Here is a 21,583-nt window from a genome sequence, read left to right as displayed (position 1 = left end):
GTGCAACAATAATACAGAAACAAAGCCAGACATTTTCTTTTCATTCTATTAAACAAATCATCCGCAACAAATTTAATTTAATCCAGAGAAATAGAAACAGAGGACAAAATTAAAGGAAAATCATGGGAAATAATATTAAGAAATCCTGAAGAAATTCTACAAGCGTCATGAAAATCTGCTGTAGTTTTGTTTATAATGGTGACCGGTCATGATTGTCAATACATCTTCCTGTATCCTAAGCAACGCCAAAGAATAAATGAATATGGACCATCCTAAAATATGTAGACAAAGAAGACACCTTAGTGCAAAAGTATTGGAGTGCAAGAAGACTAACCTGGTTGAGGATTTTTCGGGGTTTTCCCTCAACCTATTAAGAGCAAATGCTCGGTGACTTTCGGCGCCGGACCCTGGAATCATTTCACTAGCATTATCACCTTCATTTCATTGAGACGCTTGATAGCCACCGCAGTTTGTAAAGCGTCGTAAAATAACCAATTAAAGAAAAGCATCAACGCCCTTCAACATGTCTCTTCGGGTGACTGGGACGTGATGTCAAAAGTGCGCAATTCATGGAGCTTGGTTTGGCCTTTTTTTATAGCTCAGAGATCAACGGTGCTCCTCTCGATTGTACAATTACTATACACAGCACAGTACATATAGTACACAAACGTTTGTGAATGTACAACATTTTCAGCAATTAAGAATTCAAGCACAGTTCGCTTGTGACGACAGTCGTTCATGGAGTCCATCCAATTTAACAGTTCGTTCTAGCGTCCCTATCTGTTGGAGTGACTTCCACTTCTGTATACAAACGCGAGAAACTTCAAATTTGAAGCATCTAAAATTGAAGAGTATGATCACAAAACTCACTCAAGTCCATTTGGTCATTTTAATTATGTAAGGTATACCGGCATGTGATTTTTTTTTAGGGGGACCTCTATCATATTTTAAGCTTCTTTTCTTCTAAAACGTCCACACCTGTGGAGTAGCGGTCAGCGCGTCTGGCCGCGAAACCAGGTGACCCCGGGTTCGAATCCCGGTCGGGGCAAGTTACCTGGTTGAGGTTTTTCCGGGGTTTTCCTCAACCCAATACGAGCAAATGCTGGGTAACTTTCGGTGCTGGGCCCCGGACTCATTTCACCGGCATTATCACCTTCATTTCATTCAGACGCTAAATAACCTAGATGTTGATACAGCGTCGTAAAATAACCCAATAAAATAAAAAATAAATCTTCTAAAACAACGCCAATCCTGGTCTAAAAGTTTGTGTTATTGTGAATGTCACTTATAAACTCGCTCAGTCCGTATACCGGTGGATAAAAAAAAACTAGTCCAGTCTTTTCATAAAATGGACTGATCGCGTTTTGGGATCACTCTCTTCAATTGTACTCTTCTGTCTTTATTTATGATTGAAAATTATGATTGAAAAAATTAGGCGTAGGCCTATTACTTTCATTAAGAATATCATTCAGAAGGGCTTCATAACCATTCCAGTTGTCATGGATGTTACATTTTTAGGCCTACTATTTTCAAACTCTATATAAGCCTACTGAAAATGAAATGACTTTTGTCAACTTTTCATTATTAGAATAAATTTAGAAGATCAGTATCATTTTACAGAAAAAAAAAGTTGTTTGAATAAAATTTATTATTATTGCAGGAAATAAAGAAAAGGTTCCGTCACGGATATTACAAGATTTGTGAACTTACTTTACACTTTATTAACAAAAAGTGTAAAACTCAGGTCTCTGTCTCAAGCAAAAAGAGATTCATTCGCATAGTTTCCATGTGAAAGCTACGTAAATCTCATGGCACCCAATTAGTTCATAAAAACATAATCGATAAATATTGTATAGCTGTTTCTTTCATGTCACGGTTGTTACATTTTGACATGAATGTTAAGCCCGGTTCAGACGGTGCGTGTTTCTGTGATGGATTCCAAGGTGGCTGCGCGGATGGGTCGCCTGCGTGCTCACTGGCTGGCTCCCGTGTTGCCTACGGTGATGGTAGTTGTTCACACGGAGTTGGCTCTTTTCACAGTTCAAATCTATAACGTCTTTGGTTCAAATTGGAAAATCATCTGCTGTTTCATCTGTTGCCAACACTCACGGTCAAAAAGAAACTAAACCGTGAGTGGAAAACAAGTAAAGTCCTACATTAACAGTAGTAAATGTCGTAATAAAGTAATTAAGCCATAAGGTAAAACAGCCAAAGTCCGATATTTAATTGTTGTTTCTTAGAAACTAAAGAATATAGAAAAAAACAGGGTTAGTTGGAAAACAACAAACATGGCGACATGGTTTCAGTGGTGATATTATGTGATCATCTTCGGTTTCCAGCCTGCAAACCATCACGAAAAATAGCAAGGAACCTACCCTCGAAATACAGCAAGCTAGCTATCCACGGAGCCACCAGAGCGCATTACTTCCGGCAAGTGAGCACGAAGGCTATCCATTCGCGCAGCCACCTTGGAATCCATCACAAAAACACGCACCGTCTGAACCGGGCTTTAGAGATGAGTTAATGTTGTTCATTTTTCCAGTTTCAAAACAACTGTAACATTTTTAAATCAAAACATTCATTTGAACTGTAAGATTGCTAATTGTTATTAACCCAATCTACTTAAAATAAAGTCCACACCTGTGGAATAACGGTCAGCGCGTCTGGCTGCGAAACCAGGTGGCCCGGGTTCGATTCCCGGTCGGGGCAAGTTACCTTGTTGAGGTTTTTTCCGGGGTTTTCCCTCAACCCAATATGAGCAAATGCTGGGTAACTTTCGGTGCTGGACCCCGGACTCATTTCACCGGCATTATCACCTTCATCTCATTCAGACGCTAAATAACCTAAGATGTTGATAAAGCGTCGTAAAATAACCTACTAAAATAAAATAAATAAAAACTTAAAATAAATGGCAGAAAGAATATAATACAGAGTAAAAAATTCCTTGATCCTGGAGCTCTGGAATTAACAGTGCAGGCAAACAGGCTCTCAAAATATTTCTTCAACAACAGCTTCTTGAAAAACAAACATTAACAGTTGACCTCTCTATGAGTAAGTGCTGCAAACTTTAGAGAAACAAAAAGTACCCATTACCTAGTCAAAACTACTTAGGTTCAATGCCCAAAAGACTTGTACAATATTTTTCTTTTGAAAACAAAACATTAGAATACGGTATTTAAATTTAGAGCCTTATCCATGTCTTACACTAATAATAAACAAATATTTCTGAAAAAATAATTTTTCATTGGAATTCCCAGTTTGCCTGGATCCACTCCTAAGGCACCTTCATACTGACTAATAACGTATATTATATAATGGCGCTCTAATGAATTTTTCTGTGATATTAAGTTGTCCACAAACTGAACACTGCCCTATTTCCTACGTCCGAAAATAATTACTTTCCCACCGAGGATTCAACTGAGATCCTGAGCATCGTTTAACATCGATCGTGCTAGCAATACTATAACAAAAGCTCTGTTTATATACAACAATGATTACGTACTTTCGTTCACTGTTTAAAGTGCTGCAATCGACGAATGCCGATCACTGAATTTAGCGAGACAATATTCCATTCAATTCAATGTATTTATTTTAGTCACTAGCAGAAAAGGACTGATATATATGACGTCAATGATACATAAAAATAAAAACAAGCTACGGAATAAAATAATGAAATCAAAAACATCGGATGGTATACAAAGATAAAGTTAAAATGAACGAATTTTTCTCCAATAATAGGTATGATATATTAATGTTATAATTAAAAAAAACGTTTGCAATAAAAAGGATTATTAATAAGCCAATTAGGAGTATATTTAGATTCAAATTTAACTTTTCAAATTCAAGTGACCTACATACGTAAGAAAACTTTTTCTATAATTTATTCCCTCAAACACTTGATCAACGTTCTATCTCTTACCTTAAAAATAATCTCATTCAAACTTTAGTGATGTCCCATTTCGATTATTGCAATTCTCTGTTCACGAACCTTAATACTGATCTTGTCCACAGACTACAGCGTCTTCACAATATCTGCGTTCGTTTCGTTTGTAACTTTAGAAAATTCAATCATGTAACATCGTCACTAGAAATGTTGTCTTGGAATTTTGTCTTCCACTACCTCGAACCCGGAACATGTACCTTCCCTCTATTTCTCTGCACAGAACATCCTTCTACTCATCATCTTTCACGAAGCTCAATACGTAGTAAATATGCATCCATAGATAGTTGCTAACCACTAGGATCGCTACTATCGCCTCATTACAGACAATGCGAAATAGTACCTGCACAGTCTATTGTTTCTAGTACCCTCACAACTCATGCTTCGTGACTGTATATACTAGACTGTGTTACTATTGAGTATATTATTTACAGTAATAGTGGGCCTAATGTACGGTATTATCTTATTTTTATTAATTATATGATATTTACGAAATTACCATAATAAATACCACTCGAGGTTTAGAATTTCCTTTGATAAATTTAATCGAAACTCAAAATCGTTTGTAAATGGGTAAATTCTAAATCTCTACTGGGATTGCCTATGATAATATCCAATTAATCAGTATGACTTAAAGGAAGTGATAGTTATTTCTTAAAGGATAATAAAATGAGAACTCACCATTTTTCCTCACCACCTTCTACTTTAATATCTGGAATATTAGGAATCTTTCTGTTGAGGAACGCTGAAGAAATCTTCAGCAATGCCTGAAACAAAAATACAAACATTCCATATACCAAAATCGTTACTCTGTTACATTCATTAAGAAAAAAAAAATACGAACAAATTTCGAGTAAAGGGAGGGAACAAAGTTTCGTCTTTAAGAAAAAATCGATAGGTGCGTAGACTAACACATAAAAACTGACTTCACCTAAAAACTTCATCATTATCTTAATCAAATTAAATTCGGTGCCGTATATGAAAACTCAAAACTGCACTTCATAACCACTCAAATGCAATCACTTATGCAAGATTTTATGGATTGTTGACTTAGCAGGAAGCTCTTCGAATCTACGTTTGAGAACTGCGTATAAATGATGTTTACACACTACCAGTTGATTCCTTAGAGGCCCTAGAACTCTCATTCCGGGGAAAATCTTCCACGCTACCAGTTTATCTAGTTTTTTAATCATCTCCTGATGCTTAGTTCAGATTGAGGAGTCTTTCTCTATTAACGGCGATAATTCTTTGCAGGACAGTTACAGATCCGGACTGTAGGATATAAATTACAAACCAAACTACAAACCGGGCTTTCTCCTGCAACGTGGCCACAATGATTTACTCATCTACAATGTGGATTACTAATAAAAAGAAAAATGAAAACAGAATTTGTTGCAGTTAATAAAATCAAAATCAACAACTGTGAATATAGTAAACAATTATTATTACCATATCTCAGTAAGGTAATCAACATTACCATAGCAAATACTGTGAACATAAACATATGTAGGCACGGGTATAGCTCAGGCGTTAGAACGGACCTGCTGATCCGAAGCTACGCTCGGGCGTGGATTCGATTCCCGCTTGGGTTAATTCCCGTTTGGATTTTTCCGAGATTTTCTCCAACTGTAAGGCAATGTCAGATAATCACATGTCGAAAGATAGGCCTTAGCTCTCCAAATACCATTCCGCTATCATCAATTCCATCGATACTAATTGAAGACCTCCCTGGGATAAGGATGTAACCAACAAATTTATAATAGGCCTACACTTTTCAGGAGAAAATAAAATGTCAGGGGATATTTCATTAAGCCTATATTTACTAGCAAAACCATTTGACTAATCAAGGATACAAATTTATTCAGCTATTGAATGCAAATGAATGCATTCATTAAGCTTCATTAAGCCTATATTTAGGTAACAAAACCATTTGATTAATCAAGGATACAAGTTTATTTAGCTATTGAATGCATTCATTTATGGCTATAATGCTTTTTCGAGGGAGGCCTTTCATTATCATGTCTCAAAAAAATAGGCCATCTCCTATTTTTCCATGACGCCGAATCGGCGGTCCGCTATGGTGAATGTTCCTCGCGGTTTGCCCAAAGTTTGTTAGATAGTAGATGGCAGTAATGGTGGATTTAAGAAGACATAGAGCTTCATCAAAGGTGTCGAATCTCCCGAGTATTTTACAGTTTTTTTAGTAGGTTATTTTACGACGCTTTATCAACATCATAGGTTATTTAGCGTCTGAATGAGATGAAGATGGTAATGCCGGTGAAATGAGTCCGGGGTCCAGCACCGAAAATTACCCAGCATTTGCTCATATTGGGTTGAGGGAAACCCCGGAAAAAACCTCAACCAGGTAACTTGCCCCGACCGGGAATCGAACCCGGGCTACCTGGTTTCGCGGCCAGACGCACTAACCGTTACTCCACAGGTGTGGACATTTTACAGTTTGACAAGTTTTTTTTATTTTACTTGGTTATTTAACGACTCTGTATCAACTACGAGATTATTTAGCGTCGATGAGATTCGTGATGGTGAGATGATGTTTGGCGCGATGAGGCCAAGGATTCGCCATTAGATTACCTGACATTTGCCTTACGCTTGGGGAAAACTTCGGAAAAACCCAACCAGGTAATCAGCCCAAGCGGGAATCGAACCCGCGCCCGAGCGAAACTCCGCATCGGTAGGCAAGCGCCTTAGCCGACAGAGCTACGCCGGTGGCTCGGTTTGACAAGTATATGACAACTATCTTATATCTCTGTGGTACGGCAGACCACCACTAGAAGTATGGCATACAGAGAGACGAATGATGCGGCTGGCTTAGCCGTGCACCATAGTCGTCACTCAACTCATTTCATCACGGGTGCACAAAAAGTGTATTTAGGCTGACAATGCTTAGGGATGCGACATATCTCCTTTCTAAGCAATATACATAAATGAAATGAAATGAAATGATTAGCCTAAAAATGTCCCGTTAAGGGCAAAGGCCTCCTCCTATAGAGGGAGAGCTCTATTTGTCTCATGCGGTGAGCTACTCCGCGTAAGAGATGTTTACAACCTCGGAATTGTTCACTTGGTTCACATTCTGCACTGTTTGATATTGTTCGCTTGTTTCTGTCGCACTGGTTTTAGTCGCTGTTTAGGTTTCTCCAGTCTTCCCTATGTCTTGCTCTGCTTGACCAATGGCTTCTTACACGTTCACTGAATAGGTCGGCCCATCTTTTTCTTGGTCTTCCGCGTAATCTCTTGCAAATGCGGATACATAATTACATAGATATAAAAACATGTCAATGTTATGTGTAAAATGAATCGATTAAGTGAAATTTCGTCGGCTTCCTAAATTGATTTTAAGTTTTTACAAAATTAAATTAACAACTTTGCATGGCAAAATCGCCATAATTTGAAAATCTAAACAAAAAGTATAAATGTTCCCCATATAGACATATCTTCCGCTTAAAGCTGCGCTGATTCAAAAGTGATTTATCAGTTGTTAGTATGCTAGACAAAACAAACAGTTGGGACAGAGCGCACGGAATACTTGATAGTTTATGAAAGTTGGTTCGCTAGAGTTTTGGTGTAAGTCTATATATCGATGAAATGAAAGACGAGACTGTTTTTACTTCGAGAGGCAACAAATCTTCAAGAAAAAAATTAAAAGTACTGAAGTCACACAAAGACCTTTTGTAGGAGGAACAAATTGCTTCTACTTCTACTCACGATAATCAAATTGAAGAATAACTTCAGATATAGAATGTAACTTGAGTTTTAGGAGAAAGCGTACTGAAAATTAAATGAAAATTCGCAGAGCACAAAACTTAGAATATTAAGACCAAAGAAACATAGGTCTAATATTTTTAAAGTTAAGACTGATTCACAATAAACCGGGAACGGGAACGAGAACGAGAACGGAAATAATGTTAAAATAAATTTATTTAAATGTGAGCATTCACAATAGTTAATTGTGCATGCTCACATTTAAATTCTAAAATAGGGACGGTTATTGTTTTCGCGCGTGCACTGTTTAGAGTGTAAGCGTGCACACTTTGCCCATCCCTGTTCTAAAGTGTGATTGAAGAAAACATTCGTATTAAATACAGTATATGTACATTAGTGCATTTATATTAAACATTAAAATTTAATCACTTTCTATTGATTAAAACACATCTGGACAAGTTGAAAGAATCTTTAACGGCTTCCCAGCTCTCTACGATTTCTAAATCGATTCCTAGACATCCGAAAATTATTTTATATCCAAAGCTTATTTATATGTAGTTCTGAGTTGTGTGAGATTTAAATCATTCCCCTTCAATTCAGTTACGTTAATCCAGGTTATACAATACGTTGTGTTGTATTGTATTGTATTGTATTGTACTGTATTGTATTGTATTGTATTGTATTTATTAACATTCCATGGTATTCATACATTACTTCACAGCTAGAATATGGAACAAGTAAAAAAACTTAGGCCTAATACTATTATAAAGTCTTAATTTATAGTCACAGTCTAGATGAAATATATACAGAAGAGATTTACAATATAGTCTACTAGTACAACATGCCTGTTATTATTCAGTTGAGAAACTTTTATCATCCAGTCTGCTGTCAAAAAATCTGAAAGTAGAATTTATAAAACAGTTATATTACCGGTTGTCTGTTCGGTTGTGAAACTTGGACTCTCACTTTGAGAGAGGAACATAGGTTAAGGGTATTTGAGAATAAGGTGCTTAGGAAAATATTTGGGGCTAAGAGGGATGAAGTTACAGGAGAATGGAGAAAGTTACACAACACAGAACTGCACGCATTGTATTCTTCACCTGACATAATTAGGAACATTAAATCCAGACGTTTGAGATGGGCAGGGCATGTAGCACATATGGGCGAATCTAGAAATGCACATAGAGTGTTAGTTGGGAGGCCGGAGGGAAAAAGACCTTTAGGGAGGCCGAGACGTAGATGGGAGGATAATATTAAAATGGATTTGAGGGAGGTGAGATATGATGATAGAGACTGGATTAATCTTGCTCAGGATAGGGACTAATGGCGGGCTTATGTGAGGGCGACAATGAACCTCCGGGTTCCTTAAAAGCAAGTAAGTAAGTAAGTAAGTAAGTAAGTAAGTAAGTAAGCAAGCAAGCAAGTACAACACAAAGTTTTAGTGTCAATTTCATGAAGCGTTATTGAATGTCATGAATTCACCTACAGAATAGAAGGCGTGAGAAATTAGGTACTTCTTTAATTTGGCCCTAAATAATCTTGTAAATTTCCATTCCGCTAAAAAATTCTTAAATTAATTCCTTAAACTATTACTAGTTTCCTACTTACCTCTGAGTATGATTTTTCTATTGCTGAGCGTTTTAGAGTGAAGTTTCTGAAAAGAGAGAAATTAAAACTGTTTACATACATGAAATCATTATTTTATTTTAAACTATCTAGTTAAATTTTGAACGTTTATCACAATTTTTATTTCAAACTAATTCTTAAATATGGTTATTGCTCATTTTTATCTTTACTTTACATGCGTATACTTGTCACAGTTCTCTCTAGAGATGCTCTAACACCCCCTATCTCGACACCCCTTTCCGCATACTGGGACAGATATGGCACACACCGGTTTTATATTCATATAACTTATAATATAAGTATATAATATTTCAAAGTGGATACTGGGGCAGATATGGCACACTGTCAAGAATTGGATTTGACCATATGTGACATTAGTTGTGAAAGAAAGAACTACTTAAGTTATTTGAATATAAAACCGGTGTGTGCAAGACTGTCCCATGCGGTAAGTTAAATTTGATAAATATCAAGTTACATTTCCTAAGAAACTGTAAGAAGTAGAGATATGAAACTTCTAAAATACTTACTTTTGTATCTTTTCTGTATTTAAACATGTGCATTTATAAAAGTATTGGGTTCTTTTGCTTAGCAATACTTTAAACTTAGTAACTCTTTATGTCACCTATCTATATCTTTATAATCTTTCCCAAAAGTAACCTATATTTATCTTAAAGATACATTATAAATTTGTAAAACAAGTTAAGGAATGTTCTATGACAATTTTTAAACATTATCTTTCATAGAAGTGGCAAAATTCCCCTTTAAAAAATAATGTAACGAAAAGATACGAGCATGGTGATCACCAAGATGGTGGGCCTGTAGACAAAATGTCTGGAAAAAGTATATGTCACATTTGTCATTCATTCCACGTTTGATATGAACTTAGAACAAAATGGTAAGGGTGAGATTCCTTGAAACAGAAGCTAACTACCGGTACTTAGAGTGACTAATTTTCAATGTACACTGGCATTCAAAGACACCTGACTGCTACTACTCGATAGTGATCGATAATTTGTTAAGTGTGGCTTCTTTAGTTATTACATCTATGAATAGATGACGAAGATAACGGTCAGTGTCGTCAATAGCAGATAAATATACCCGAATTATAAAATTCAAAATTTCATCTCCCTCTAACGATTGTAAAAGCAGTACGTCTCTGCGCCTCAAAAACCCACTATATGTTTTAAAAAAGGTTTTGCAGGAGAAAGAAAAAAGCATCGTCACCTTTAATTCCCTTGTTTTTCAAACATACTTTCAATATAATTTCAATCATTGCAAGAAAAATAAATAAATAAATAGATAAATAAATAAATAAATAAATAAATAAATAAATAAATAAATAAATAAATAAATAAATGAATGAATGAATGAATGAATGAATGAATGAATGAATGAATGAATGAATGAATGAATGAATGAATGAATGAATGAATGAATGAATGAATGAATGAATGAATGAATGAATAAGCTTTGAAAGTCAAGGGAATTAAAAATGACAATGCTTTTTACTTGCTCCTGAAAAATCTTTTTGAAACACATAGCGGATTTTGGAGGCGCAGCGACGACTAAGTTTAGCAGAAAACAGCTGATATTGTTAATTATGAGAATAATTTATACTTAATCTATACCAACATTTTACCAAATACTTTTTACCGGTCCCAATAATGAAGCCACGTAAATTTGTTATATCTTTGGTTTGGTAATCGGCTCAGAAATGTAGAAGAATTTAAATTTTCATAATTTCCACTACCGAAAACAGTTGTTCCTGCTGCCAACTTAACAGTTAGAAAATCACTACCAGTTGTAGTATTTCTCAGTATCGAAATTCGAAACGAAGTTGGCAAAAGAAAATTCAACCTTCAAACTAGAAAAATCACCATAATCCACTAGCATATGCAGTAATGAGAGACTATAGCAGTGGACTGTACCGGCGGTGAACTAAAAGCCACACACTCAAGTATATGTTTTTATAATATATTTATATCCCTCCCTAATAAAAACAGTTCACCTTTGGGCAACAAATCACACTCAGATAGTAGAAGCCTTTACTGATTAATCAGTCATAAAGAGCTGTGTATTGCCATGCGTGGGGAACTCGTGTGAGTTCAAAGTAAAGATGAAACGATATCCCAACCACTTTCATGTCGAAAATTTCCGAGATCAATAGTTTTCTGGGCTTCTATTAGAATGTATTTGCTGTTCTTAAAGACTGAAAACTCCTTTATCTAAAACATGAAAGTCATTAACATAAAAATAATTCCGAAGAAAATCATATGAGCTATCATTTCGTCGGGGTAAAAAGAGTACTGTAGCATTTTATTGCGTAGTCTATTTTGGAATTGAATGGGTTACATCAGCTTCTTGTCTATACGGATAACGTGAATATGTTAGGAGAAAATCCAAAAACTATTAGGGAAAAGACGGAAATCTTACTTGAACCAAGTAAAGCGATAGGTTTGGAAGTAAATTTCGAAAAGACAAAGTATATGATTATGTCTCGTGACGAGAATATTGTACGAAATGGGAAACATAAAAACTGGAGATTTATCCTTCGAAGAGATGGAAAAATTCAAATATCTTGGAGCAACAGTTACTTATATAAATGACACTCGGGAGGAAATTAAACGCAGAATAAATATGGGAAATGTCTGTTATTATTCGGTTGAGAAGCTTTTGTCATCCAGTCTGCTGTCAAAAAATCTTAAAGTTAGAATTTATAAAACAGTTATATTACCGGTTGTTCTGTATGGTTGTGAAACTTGGATTCTAACTTTGAGAAAGGACCAGAGATTAATGGCGAAGTGCATCAACATTGATTAAAACGCAGTAATCATAGATTACGAAACGATGGTTAAACAGTAGCCGTGGTTAAAATGTAATTTATGTGCACCATTCATAATCACCGATTACTAAAACATGGCTAGCTGACACCTCATTTAACCAGAGTAAAGTCTATGATGGTACATTGTTTCTACAAAATGACTAAAGGAAAGCATCCATACCGCTGCAAAGATAATAGTCAACGTCTAAAAACGACTGCGCTCACTATGTTCTACATCGAAATGAACGTATCCTACATTTTCGCGTTGCATTTGTTTGCCTTTGGGCGCTGTTATATTTGTGAGTTCCATTTCTTTGTTTTTCAGTACTTTTAGGTTAAAATCGTACAAAATGGAAAATTGAATCCAAAAATGATTATATCCCAATGTTAGGTTGAAGTATCGATAGACTTAATTACTAGATTTAAATGTAGGCCTATTATATAAAAAAGATGGAATATCCATAAAGGAAAAGGATGCAGAAAATTGGTAGGAATGTGTGTACGATCTTGGACTACACCAGGGAATTGTGCATTATCCTAAGATCCATCCATAACCTCTCTTTGTTCAGCCAGTGACATAGAGAAAGAGATACTGGTATTCGAGTATTCCCTCTTAAAATACAGAAAATAATAGTTACATAGAATCGTAATATAAGCAGCCGATCCGTAGGAGAAATATGATTGTTCTTGTGTTATTTCAATTGATCCATTTGTAGATTTTGATAAACGAAATCCCTCCTGAAATTTTCTGTCACCTAATTGCTCGCAAGAATTCTCTCTTTCCACTAAATAACGTTCACGCTCATGCTCTATCCAAGTAATTCAAGTACTGCACAATAATAATCGTCTTCGAAATAATCACCTGTGGTTATGGCCGCCATTTTGCTTTACTTGCTCTACTAATCGCTGGTTATCTCCTTTAACCGCTCATATTTGGCCGGTTAGAGATTACTGTGGTTAACTTCCTATTTAAGTCGTAACCGAGGTCGATCCACCGTAAAAATGCTTAATCGGGGATTAGGTCACAATTTTAACCGATGGTTACACTAACCGACGTTGATGCACGTGGGCATAAGGGTATTTGAGAATAAGGTTCTTAGGAAAATATTTGGGGCTACGAGGGATGAAGTTACAGGAGAATGGAGGAAGTTACACAACGCAGAGCTGCACGCATTGTATTCTTCACCTGACATAATTAGGAACATTAAATCCAGACGTTTGAGATGGGCAGGGCATGTAGCACGTATGGGCGAATAAAGAAATGCATATAGAGTGTTGGTTGGGAGACCGGAAGGAAAAAGACCTTTGAGGAGGCCGAGACGTAGATGGGAGGATAATATTAAAATGGATTTGAGGGAGGTGGAATATGATGATAGAGATTGGTTTAATCTTGCACGGGATAGGGACCAATGGCGGGCTTATATGAGGGCGGCAATGAACCTGTGGATTCCTTAAAAGCCATTTGTAAGTAAGTAGGCCTAAGTCTATAGATCTGTCAAATCCACTACTTTTACCTATCGAATATTTTGTCCGTTGAGTATTGCAAGTATTTGAGACCAAACGAAATGCTGCTATTTGTATGTGCAACCTTAACAGAACTTTTAACTGTTTGCCTCATTATGTTAAAATATTATGCTCTGGTTTATAGTGTACAAGGAAAGGAATTATATCCATGATTAAACCGTATCTCAAGGGTAGAAAAACTTTTATAAATACGACTATAACGGTAAACAATTTTCTATAAACATACGGTTCCGCAAGGTCCATATTGGCCCTTTCTATTCATATTCGTTTAATATATTTTTTTAACAATCTACCAGCTGCCAGATCTGATGAAATTATATCATATGCAGACGATTGTTTTGAAGCTTTTAATGACGTAGATATAAACATGACAGGAACATTACATAATTTATCAGAATGATTGAGTACCAATTCTCTAAATCTTAATTTGAGTAAAACCCAAATGTTAAACATTTGGGGGAAAATATATTTCTGAGAAAACTCTGAACTTTCCACCAGTATGGTATTGCACTTTTTTTGTTACATACAACATGAGCTATTTGCTCTGAAAATCTGCAGGGTTACTTCACTGCCACCCTGTATTAGGACTCGAGCTTAAAGGGGAGTTCCACAAGTCAAAAGTCGTGCTAGTTGATTTGTTAATTATCCAGTATAGGATGTTATGTGATGTACGAAACTGTTAAGTAGTCTACCTGTATAAATTTCGCAGTGATCGTATCGTATCTCCAGAAAACTTTCTCATCAGAAGTAATTACTAAATTACTATAATTTGGTTTAAGAGACCATTACTTGCTTTCAGTCATTTGATGATTCATTTATTTTTAGCGGTGTGTTACAGCTCTCAGGTTACAGTAGAACTTCCATTACTACTTACTTACTTACTGGCTTTTAAGGAACCCGGAGGTTCATTGCCGCCCTCACATAAGCCCGCCATTGGTCCCTATCCTGAGCAAGATTAATCCAGTCCCTATCATCATATCCCACTTCCCTCAAATCCATTTTAATATTATCTTCCCATCTACGTCTCGGCCTCCCCAAAGGTCTTTTCCCCTCTGGCCTCCCAACTAACACTCTATATGCATTTCTGGATTCGCCCATATGTGCTACATGCCCTGCCCATCTCAAACGTCTGGATTTAATGTTCCTAATTATGTCAGGTGAAGGATATATTGCGTGCAGATCTGTGTTGTGTAACTTTCTCCATTCTCCTGTAACTTCATCCCTTTTAGCCCCAAATATTTTCCTAGGAACCTTATTCTCAAAAATCCTCAATCTCTGTTCGTCTCTCAAAGTGAGAGTCCAAGTTTCACAGCCATACAGAACAACCGGTAATATAACTGTTTTATAAATTCTAACTTTCAGATTTTTTGACAGCAGACTAGATGACAAAAGCTCCTCAACCGAATAATAACAGGCATTTCCCATATTTATTCTGCGTTTAATTTCCTCCCGAGTGTAATTTATATTTGTTACTGTTGCTCCAAGATATTTGAATTTTTCCACCTCTTCGAAGGATAAATCTCCAACTTTTATAGTTCCATTTCGTACAATATTCTGATCACGAGACATAATCATATACTTTGTCTTTTCGGGATTTACTTCCAACCCTATCTCTTTACTTGCATTATCCGTGGTAATGAAAGGGATGGAATGAACTGTTAATCGAAAACATCGAATAATCCGTACCATAAAATATTTTCGTAAATTAAGTGAAAAATACTTGAACTTTAGGAATTTTCTCTGTGGTCTTGTATTTAACACGCTAGGTAGTGAATCAGAAGTTCACTAATTTAAGTTCGGTTGTCAGCGATGTGTTTTCAAGGGGTAATGAATTTCCTTGTAATGGCTTTCAACGGAAAGTTTGGAATAGTAGAGGTCTCGTGTTGTAGATTTACATACTTTATACACTTTATCCTTGAGTCTTATTAAATCGAGCACAGTTATAACATCAGTTTCGTATTCTGATGCGAGATGAGCCACAGTTTCTCTTTCCCCAAACCACTAAAGTACAGGGTGTCCGGGAAAGACCTGATGAAAAATAAATCAGTATAACTCTGAAACTATTGCATTTATTATCGTGATGTTTTCTCAGATACAAAGAGAAACACAATAAGTTTCAATGTACCTCTATATGAGCATTATTTGTGGCCCGGGCTATGTCCAGGCGATACTCAATCTCCTGCCACACACGCGAAAGCATCTCCGGTGTGACTAGTGCCATATCTTCGTAGATTTGGCCACGTAACTATGCAATATCGGTCACAGGAGTGCGATACAATTTATGTTTTACGAAACCATACAGAAAGAAATCCAGTGGGGTCATGTCCGGCGACCGTGGTGGCCATGGTGTAGATCCGCCTTTCCTAATCCAACGGTCAGGGAACTTGTAATCGAGGAAAGCGCGCACATGATTAGCTTAGTGGGGGGGAGCTCCGCACTGTTGAAACACGGTTTCTGGTGGTAGTTGTGGGACAACGTAATTTCGCAGCATATCAAGGTATGTGTTATCTCTCACTGTGAGCTCTTGTCCGTTTGGAAACGACGTTGTAAACGCTTCACTGACTTAAATACAGCCAGCCATAAGAAGCATTTCTGCTTTCCCTACTGTGGTAAACATTGTTCGGCTGTTCACTTGGTACACGCACAACTTGCATTCCCAGCTCTCAGAGAAAGACTAACTACATACGCTGTGCAGAACGAGCTTTTTCTCGTTTCCTTCTCGCGCAATGGCGTGCGCACGCGCGAGCATACTGCTAGATAACAAAACTTATTGAGTTTCTCTTTCTAACTGCGAAAACATTGAGATAATAACTGTAATAGTTTCAGATATATAATTACTCTTTTTCGTCAGATCTTTCCCGGACACTCTGTATTTGCACTTTTTTCGATACTTAACACCAACACGTTTTCTTTTGACATTTATGAAATACATTTTGTCTTGAAGTTGTACAGTATACGGCACTTGAACAGCAGACAAAACTGTGTAAGTGTATACACTTATAATAATACTCTAGAAAAAATATGTACTAATATAACGTACAGTAATACCACAATCTAGTATATACAGTTACGAAGCTTGAGTTTATGAGGGTACTAGGAACAATAGACTGTGCAGGTACTATTTCGCATGGTCTGTGATTAGGCGATAGTAGCGATTCTAGTGGTCAGCAACTATCTATGGATGGATATTTACTACGCATTGAGCTTCGTAACTGTATATACTAGACTGTGGTAGTACTTCATATGTTTCTGTAGCAAGAAAAAAGAAAAAAAGAAAAGGAACGAGAAAAAGACAGTCGGATAATCCGCCAATCGGTTAATAGGGAGACGGATAATCGGAGTTCTACTGTATTTTTTATTATTTAAATTCACTTTTTCTCCCTGTGTAGTGTGGAGGGTATCGAAGTTTCGAAGACATAAATGATGATAATGATAATGAAGAAGAAGAAGAAGAAGAAGAAGAATAAGAGGAAGAAGAAGAAGATATGAGTATAAACAAAAATAGGCTCTTCCTTTCTACCTAAATGTAGATCTATATTGTTCTAACATTAAATGTGTTAATTTTTATTATCATAGAATATGTTTCTGAACGTTGTACCGGATGTGGAACTAAAAGGCCCTTCCTTCTTATAAGACAGTGCAACAAATCGAATTAGGGAGACTCTCTTTTCATTAACCGGGAATGGAGCGTGTAACTCACTTCAACTTCATGCGAAGTTGCTGAAATTAGGAAGCTTGCTCTTCGCAGTTGAAGGCAATTTTCAAGTATTCTCTTGCTTTCCAGCTATTATTTCCTTGTTCCAAATTTCCTTGCCGCGTCTATGGCTAAAGCTACATCCAGGCGTCCAAGTTTCGATCCCCAGCCTGATTCTAATGAAATTTGTGGTGACTAAAGTATGGGTTACAGAGAGTTTTTTTGGGGATACTCCCGTTTCCCTCTTTCCTCTCATCAACAATAGTTACATATGAGGCGTTCAGAGCTAAAGTGGATCAAGTCCATGAGACGTAGTTTTGAGATAATAGGACTTAAAGTTAACTTGCTCTAGTGGATTATCTAATTCAGCGGTGACCAAAGCGTGTGTCGTGATCACATCGTGTAATCACAGACATTCAAACGGGTACGAGGAGTTTTCTGTACATTGCTGTGTGTTTCATTCACGTACTGAAGGCAAGCAGTGGCGGTATCGTGTCGTTCTACAAACTCTGTCTCTGCAAGCAGTAAGAGGTGGTTTCGTAAAGAATGAGAAGGAGAACTTTTTTGTTGTTCCGTCGGACAAAATGTAATATGTTTACTTTGCTCAACGATTCAATTAGGAATATATAGAAACATTGTCACGCTGAATAATGTAAGGTAAAGTACCCAAATAAGAGACAGGTTCCTAATAAGAGATACATTGTTAATTTCTCCGGTATAATTTGCCGTCTCTCGACAACTACGGTAAATCAATGTTTGTGCTTCTAAGACATCGTGTTCTTTGTCTAACCTCAGTTGAAAGTAAGCAACGCAGCTGAGAGCAGGAAAAGTAATTTTTCACATTTTGAACTTTTTGATGGTCTTTGTTGAGGAAGTGAACAGCAGTTAATGCAAGGTACAACAAATTTATTATTAATTTTATAAAATTGCTGGGAAAATGTTGCATATAATAAGGTAGATTGCTAATAAGAAAGATGATGATTTATGACCTTGGGTAGCTCGTATTTCATTTTTATTTATTCCGTTCCCTAATAAGAGATACCTAGGGGTCCTATTAAGAGATAGTATCTCTTATTTAGAACCCTTATTTGGTTTTGTTATGATGCTCACTTTTGAGAGTTTACGAAAGGCGTTAATGCTCCTAGTCGTGTCAGTCTGTCTGCCATAAATTACGTAAGAACCAATGAAAGATTAATTGAACTATTAATTAAAATTAATTACGAATTAGGTCAATTTTTAATTATCCATTGTCCTCAATTATTCATTACAAAAATTACTAATTTAAATGATTAAGTTATCATTATTAATGACTACAATTAATTATTCATTGAGATGACAATAATATCAATAGCTAAAATCAATTAAAATTGGCTAGTCTGATAATATTTACTTTACTTAAACATCAAAACATAAGTCTCTACATATTTCAAATAAATATCAATAAACAACAAAATTGCTGTTGAGAGGAGTTAGACCACTGTTGCATTAACCCCTTCAATTTTAAAATGTTCCTGGATTTATTAAAGTATCCACATGATTTAACAATGTTATATATTGCTTAAATTTCCACCAAATGATAATACTTTTTGTCCATCTAAAAAATAAATAACACACGTATCTCTTATTTGGAACCTCTTTCCAAAACATCATTATTTCCCAGTTTTATTTCTTTTTATAATGTAATATAACAATAAAAACTGACTAAACTTTGTATTGTCAATTCTAAAAATAGACGAAATGCTGTGTGTATTGCACCCATTAAGATTAAAAATGTCTACCACTACCACTACTACTACTACTACTACTACTACTACTACTACTACTACTACTACTACTACTACTACTACTACTACTACTGACCACGTGTTTCTATAATTCTTCTGTACGTGCATGAATATTGATATTTTTAGATCTTCTCCCTAGAAGGATAATATTAGGTTTTATCTCAATTTTAATCTTCTTAATCTTTAGATGAAGGTAACTATTTATTAGTTATCCATTTATTAATAATATTGTAGAAAAATTGATTCAATACCATGTGCCAACGAACTGTTTTTTTTTTTTTTTTTTACTTTTTTCTTCATTTTTACTCCTTTTTCGTTTCTCTTTTTCTGTTTTCTGTTTTTCCGTTTCTTAAAGTAGTACGTACACAACACCCATGCCCAAGGCGGGACTCGAACCCACAATCTTTCGGGCCAAGCGATAGAGACATGCCATGCCTCTATCGCTTGAGCCATCCAGGTCGGCAACTGTTAAACGCCAGGAATTGACATGTCTTAAATCATAGCCAGGAAGAGAAAGATGAGATAAATAAATGTAAGGAAGTTGGCTACCTAATGGGGTTTGAAATATCTCGTCCTCGTCCTGGTTTTGGAAATTCTACACATCCAACCAAAAAGCCAGAAACTAAATACACTAGAACAATATGAAATATATAGACACACAAAAACACACCCTAATGAAATTCTCAACACACAACTCAATTTCAGAACACACACACTCTTTGACTCCACATTACACTACACAAACACACCCCCACAGGAAACAAAACAAGAGGCGCCAAGACCAGCAACGACCAATTCTGACGAAGGCCAATAACAGGTCGAAACATGTAAACCAGGTACGATAGAATTTAACACGAGAAAATCATATAATACATATTCCGAAGTGATACAGTGTTAAAATTTGTGTAATCAAGATGTATAAAATGGAACCTTGTATTTCTGAAATAACGTGAAAATTCTGGCAAAATATTAATAGAAGCAGAGTTAACGAATATTACAAATTTTCTGTGTGTTAAAGGTAATGCAAAGTATAATCTATTTCGATAATTTTGTTTAATTATGGTTTATTTAACAACGCTCGCAACTGCAGAGGTTATATCAGCGTCACCGGTGTGCCGGAATTTTGTCTCTCAGTTTTTTTATATGCCAGTAAATCTATTGACATGAGCCTGTCGTATTTAAACACACTTAAATGCCATCGACCTGGGCCGGGATCGAACCCGCAACCTCGAGCACAGAAGGCCAGCGTTATACCGACTACGGTATTGTTCAAGTGTACTCTATATATAAAATTTAATGTCTGGATCGAAGAAATGATTGACATATTGAAGGAAAATTGATACATTAAAAATAAATATTCTACTAAAGTAATATTTGAACAAATATCATATTTTAGAGACGAAAAGCAGTCTCTGACAATCGGCTTCTGAAAGTAGTCAATTTCTGACAACCCTTTACAATATGCACACTAAAATACGCTATTTTCACTGTTACACGATCATAAAGAATTAATGCTTACGTTGATCAAATTTTATTTACACTTTTGTACACAATTTACGGAATAAGTAGGCTAGAGTATTATGAAATAAAATACCTTGCATTATAATAGAGGCATAAAGTTAATGGTATAAATAGTGTTTGATCAATGTAGCCCTACATTTTTTATTATAGTGTACATAGTAAAAAATAACGTGTTGTAGTAGTGTACATAATCTTAATAATTTAAATTGTAAATACTAGTGTAATTGTTAAAGTGGTCCATGTTTTGTTCAGCCCAACTTGATCAAACAAGAATCGCGTGAGCCATCAGTCAAGTACTTCGCTTGTTAGAACACGATCGTCGTCTACTTAAAAACTCGAGTAATACTTAATCTTGTAGGCTCCTGGGACAAAGTACGGCCCTTAATAATAATAATAATAATAATAATAATAATAATAATAATAATAATAATAATGGAAGAGAAGGTGAAAATATGGACTACCATTTTGTTTTCCTCATAATAATGGAAAATGGTATGGCATATTACTTGGAAATCTTTATTGACAAACAAAGTAATTATTCATATAAGGTAGATGTCCCTGATATGACCATGCTAAGGTTTGAGAATTTTTCTAGCCGCCATTTAAAAAAAATGTAAACCACTTTTTTCTTACTCGTTCTCAGTCTAATGGACTTTCTTAAAACAATTTTCTTTCCCCATAAAAATAGCTTTAATTGTCCAAAAAGTCCTAAATTCCAAAAGTCTACCTAGTGGCCATATCAGGAACATGTGCACATGATATGGCCACCCTTGTTCCATGTTCTACAAATCATTATTGTTTTCAGTTTAATAGCGCAGTTGTGTTAAAATTAAATAATTTTGGTGTAAAATGAATAAAAATGACACTTAATAATCTGTTTTATAATTAAAAAGTGTAGTCAAAAAACAGGTTTTCCATAAAAAATTAAGTTGTTTTTCTTAAAATACAAA

At 35.7% G+C, this 21,583-nt stretch overlaps 1 protein-coding gene across 3 annotated transcripts in view; it reads right to left on the bottom strand.

The window, feature by feature from the left end:
• nwk (nervous wreck) overlaps window positions 1-21,583 on the bottom strand; it is a 179,763-nt gene that overhangs the window by 59,094 nt on the left and 99,086 nt on the right. For all 3 annotated transcript variants that reach the window (XM_069815116.1, XM_069815127.1, XM_069815134.1), the window contains exons 3-4: window positions 9,272-9,317; window positions 4,622-4,707 (exon numbers count right to left, since the gene is read on the bottom strand). In XM_069815116.1, the coding sequence (XP_069671217.1) occupies window positions 4,622-4,707; window positions 9,272-9,317 (132 nt within the window). The remainder of the gene's footprint in view (window positions 1-4,621; window positions 4,708-9,271; window positions 9,318-21,583) is intronic.

The sequence above is a fragment of the Periplaneta americana genome, chromosome 2, assembly GCF_040183065.1.
Source record: "Periplaneta americana isolate PAMFEO1 chromosome 2, P.americana_PAMFEO1_priV1, whole genome shotgun sequence".
In the NCBI taxonomy this organism is placed as follows: domain Eukaryota; kingdom Metazoa; phylum Arthropoda; class Insecta; order Blattodea; family Blattidae; genus Periplaneta; species Periplaneta americana.
The sequence above is the reverse complement of the archived record's forward strand: the minus strand, read 5'-3'. Positions and strand labels throughout refer to the sequence as shown.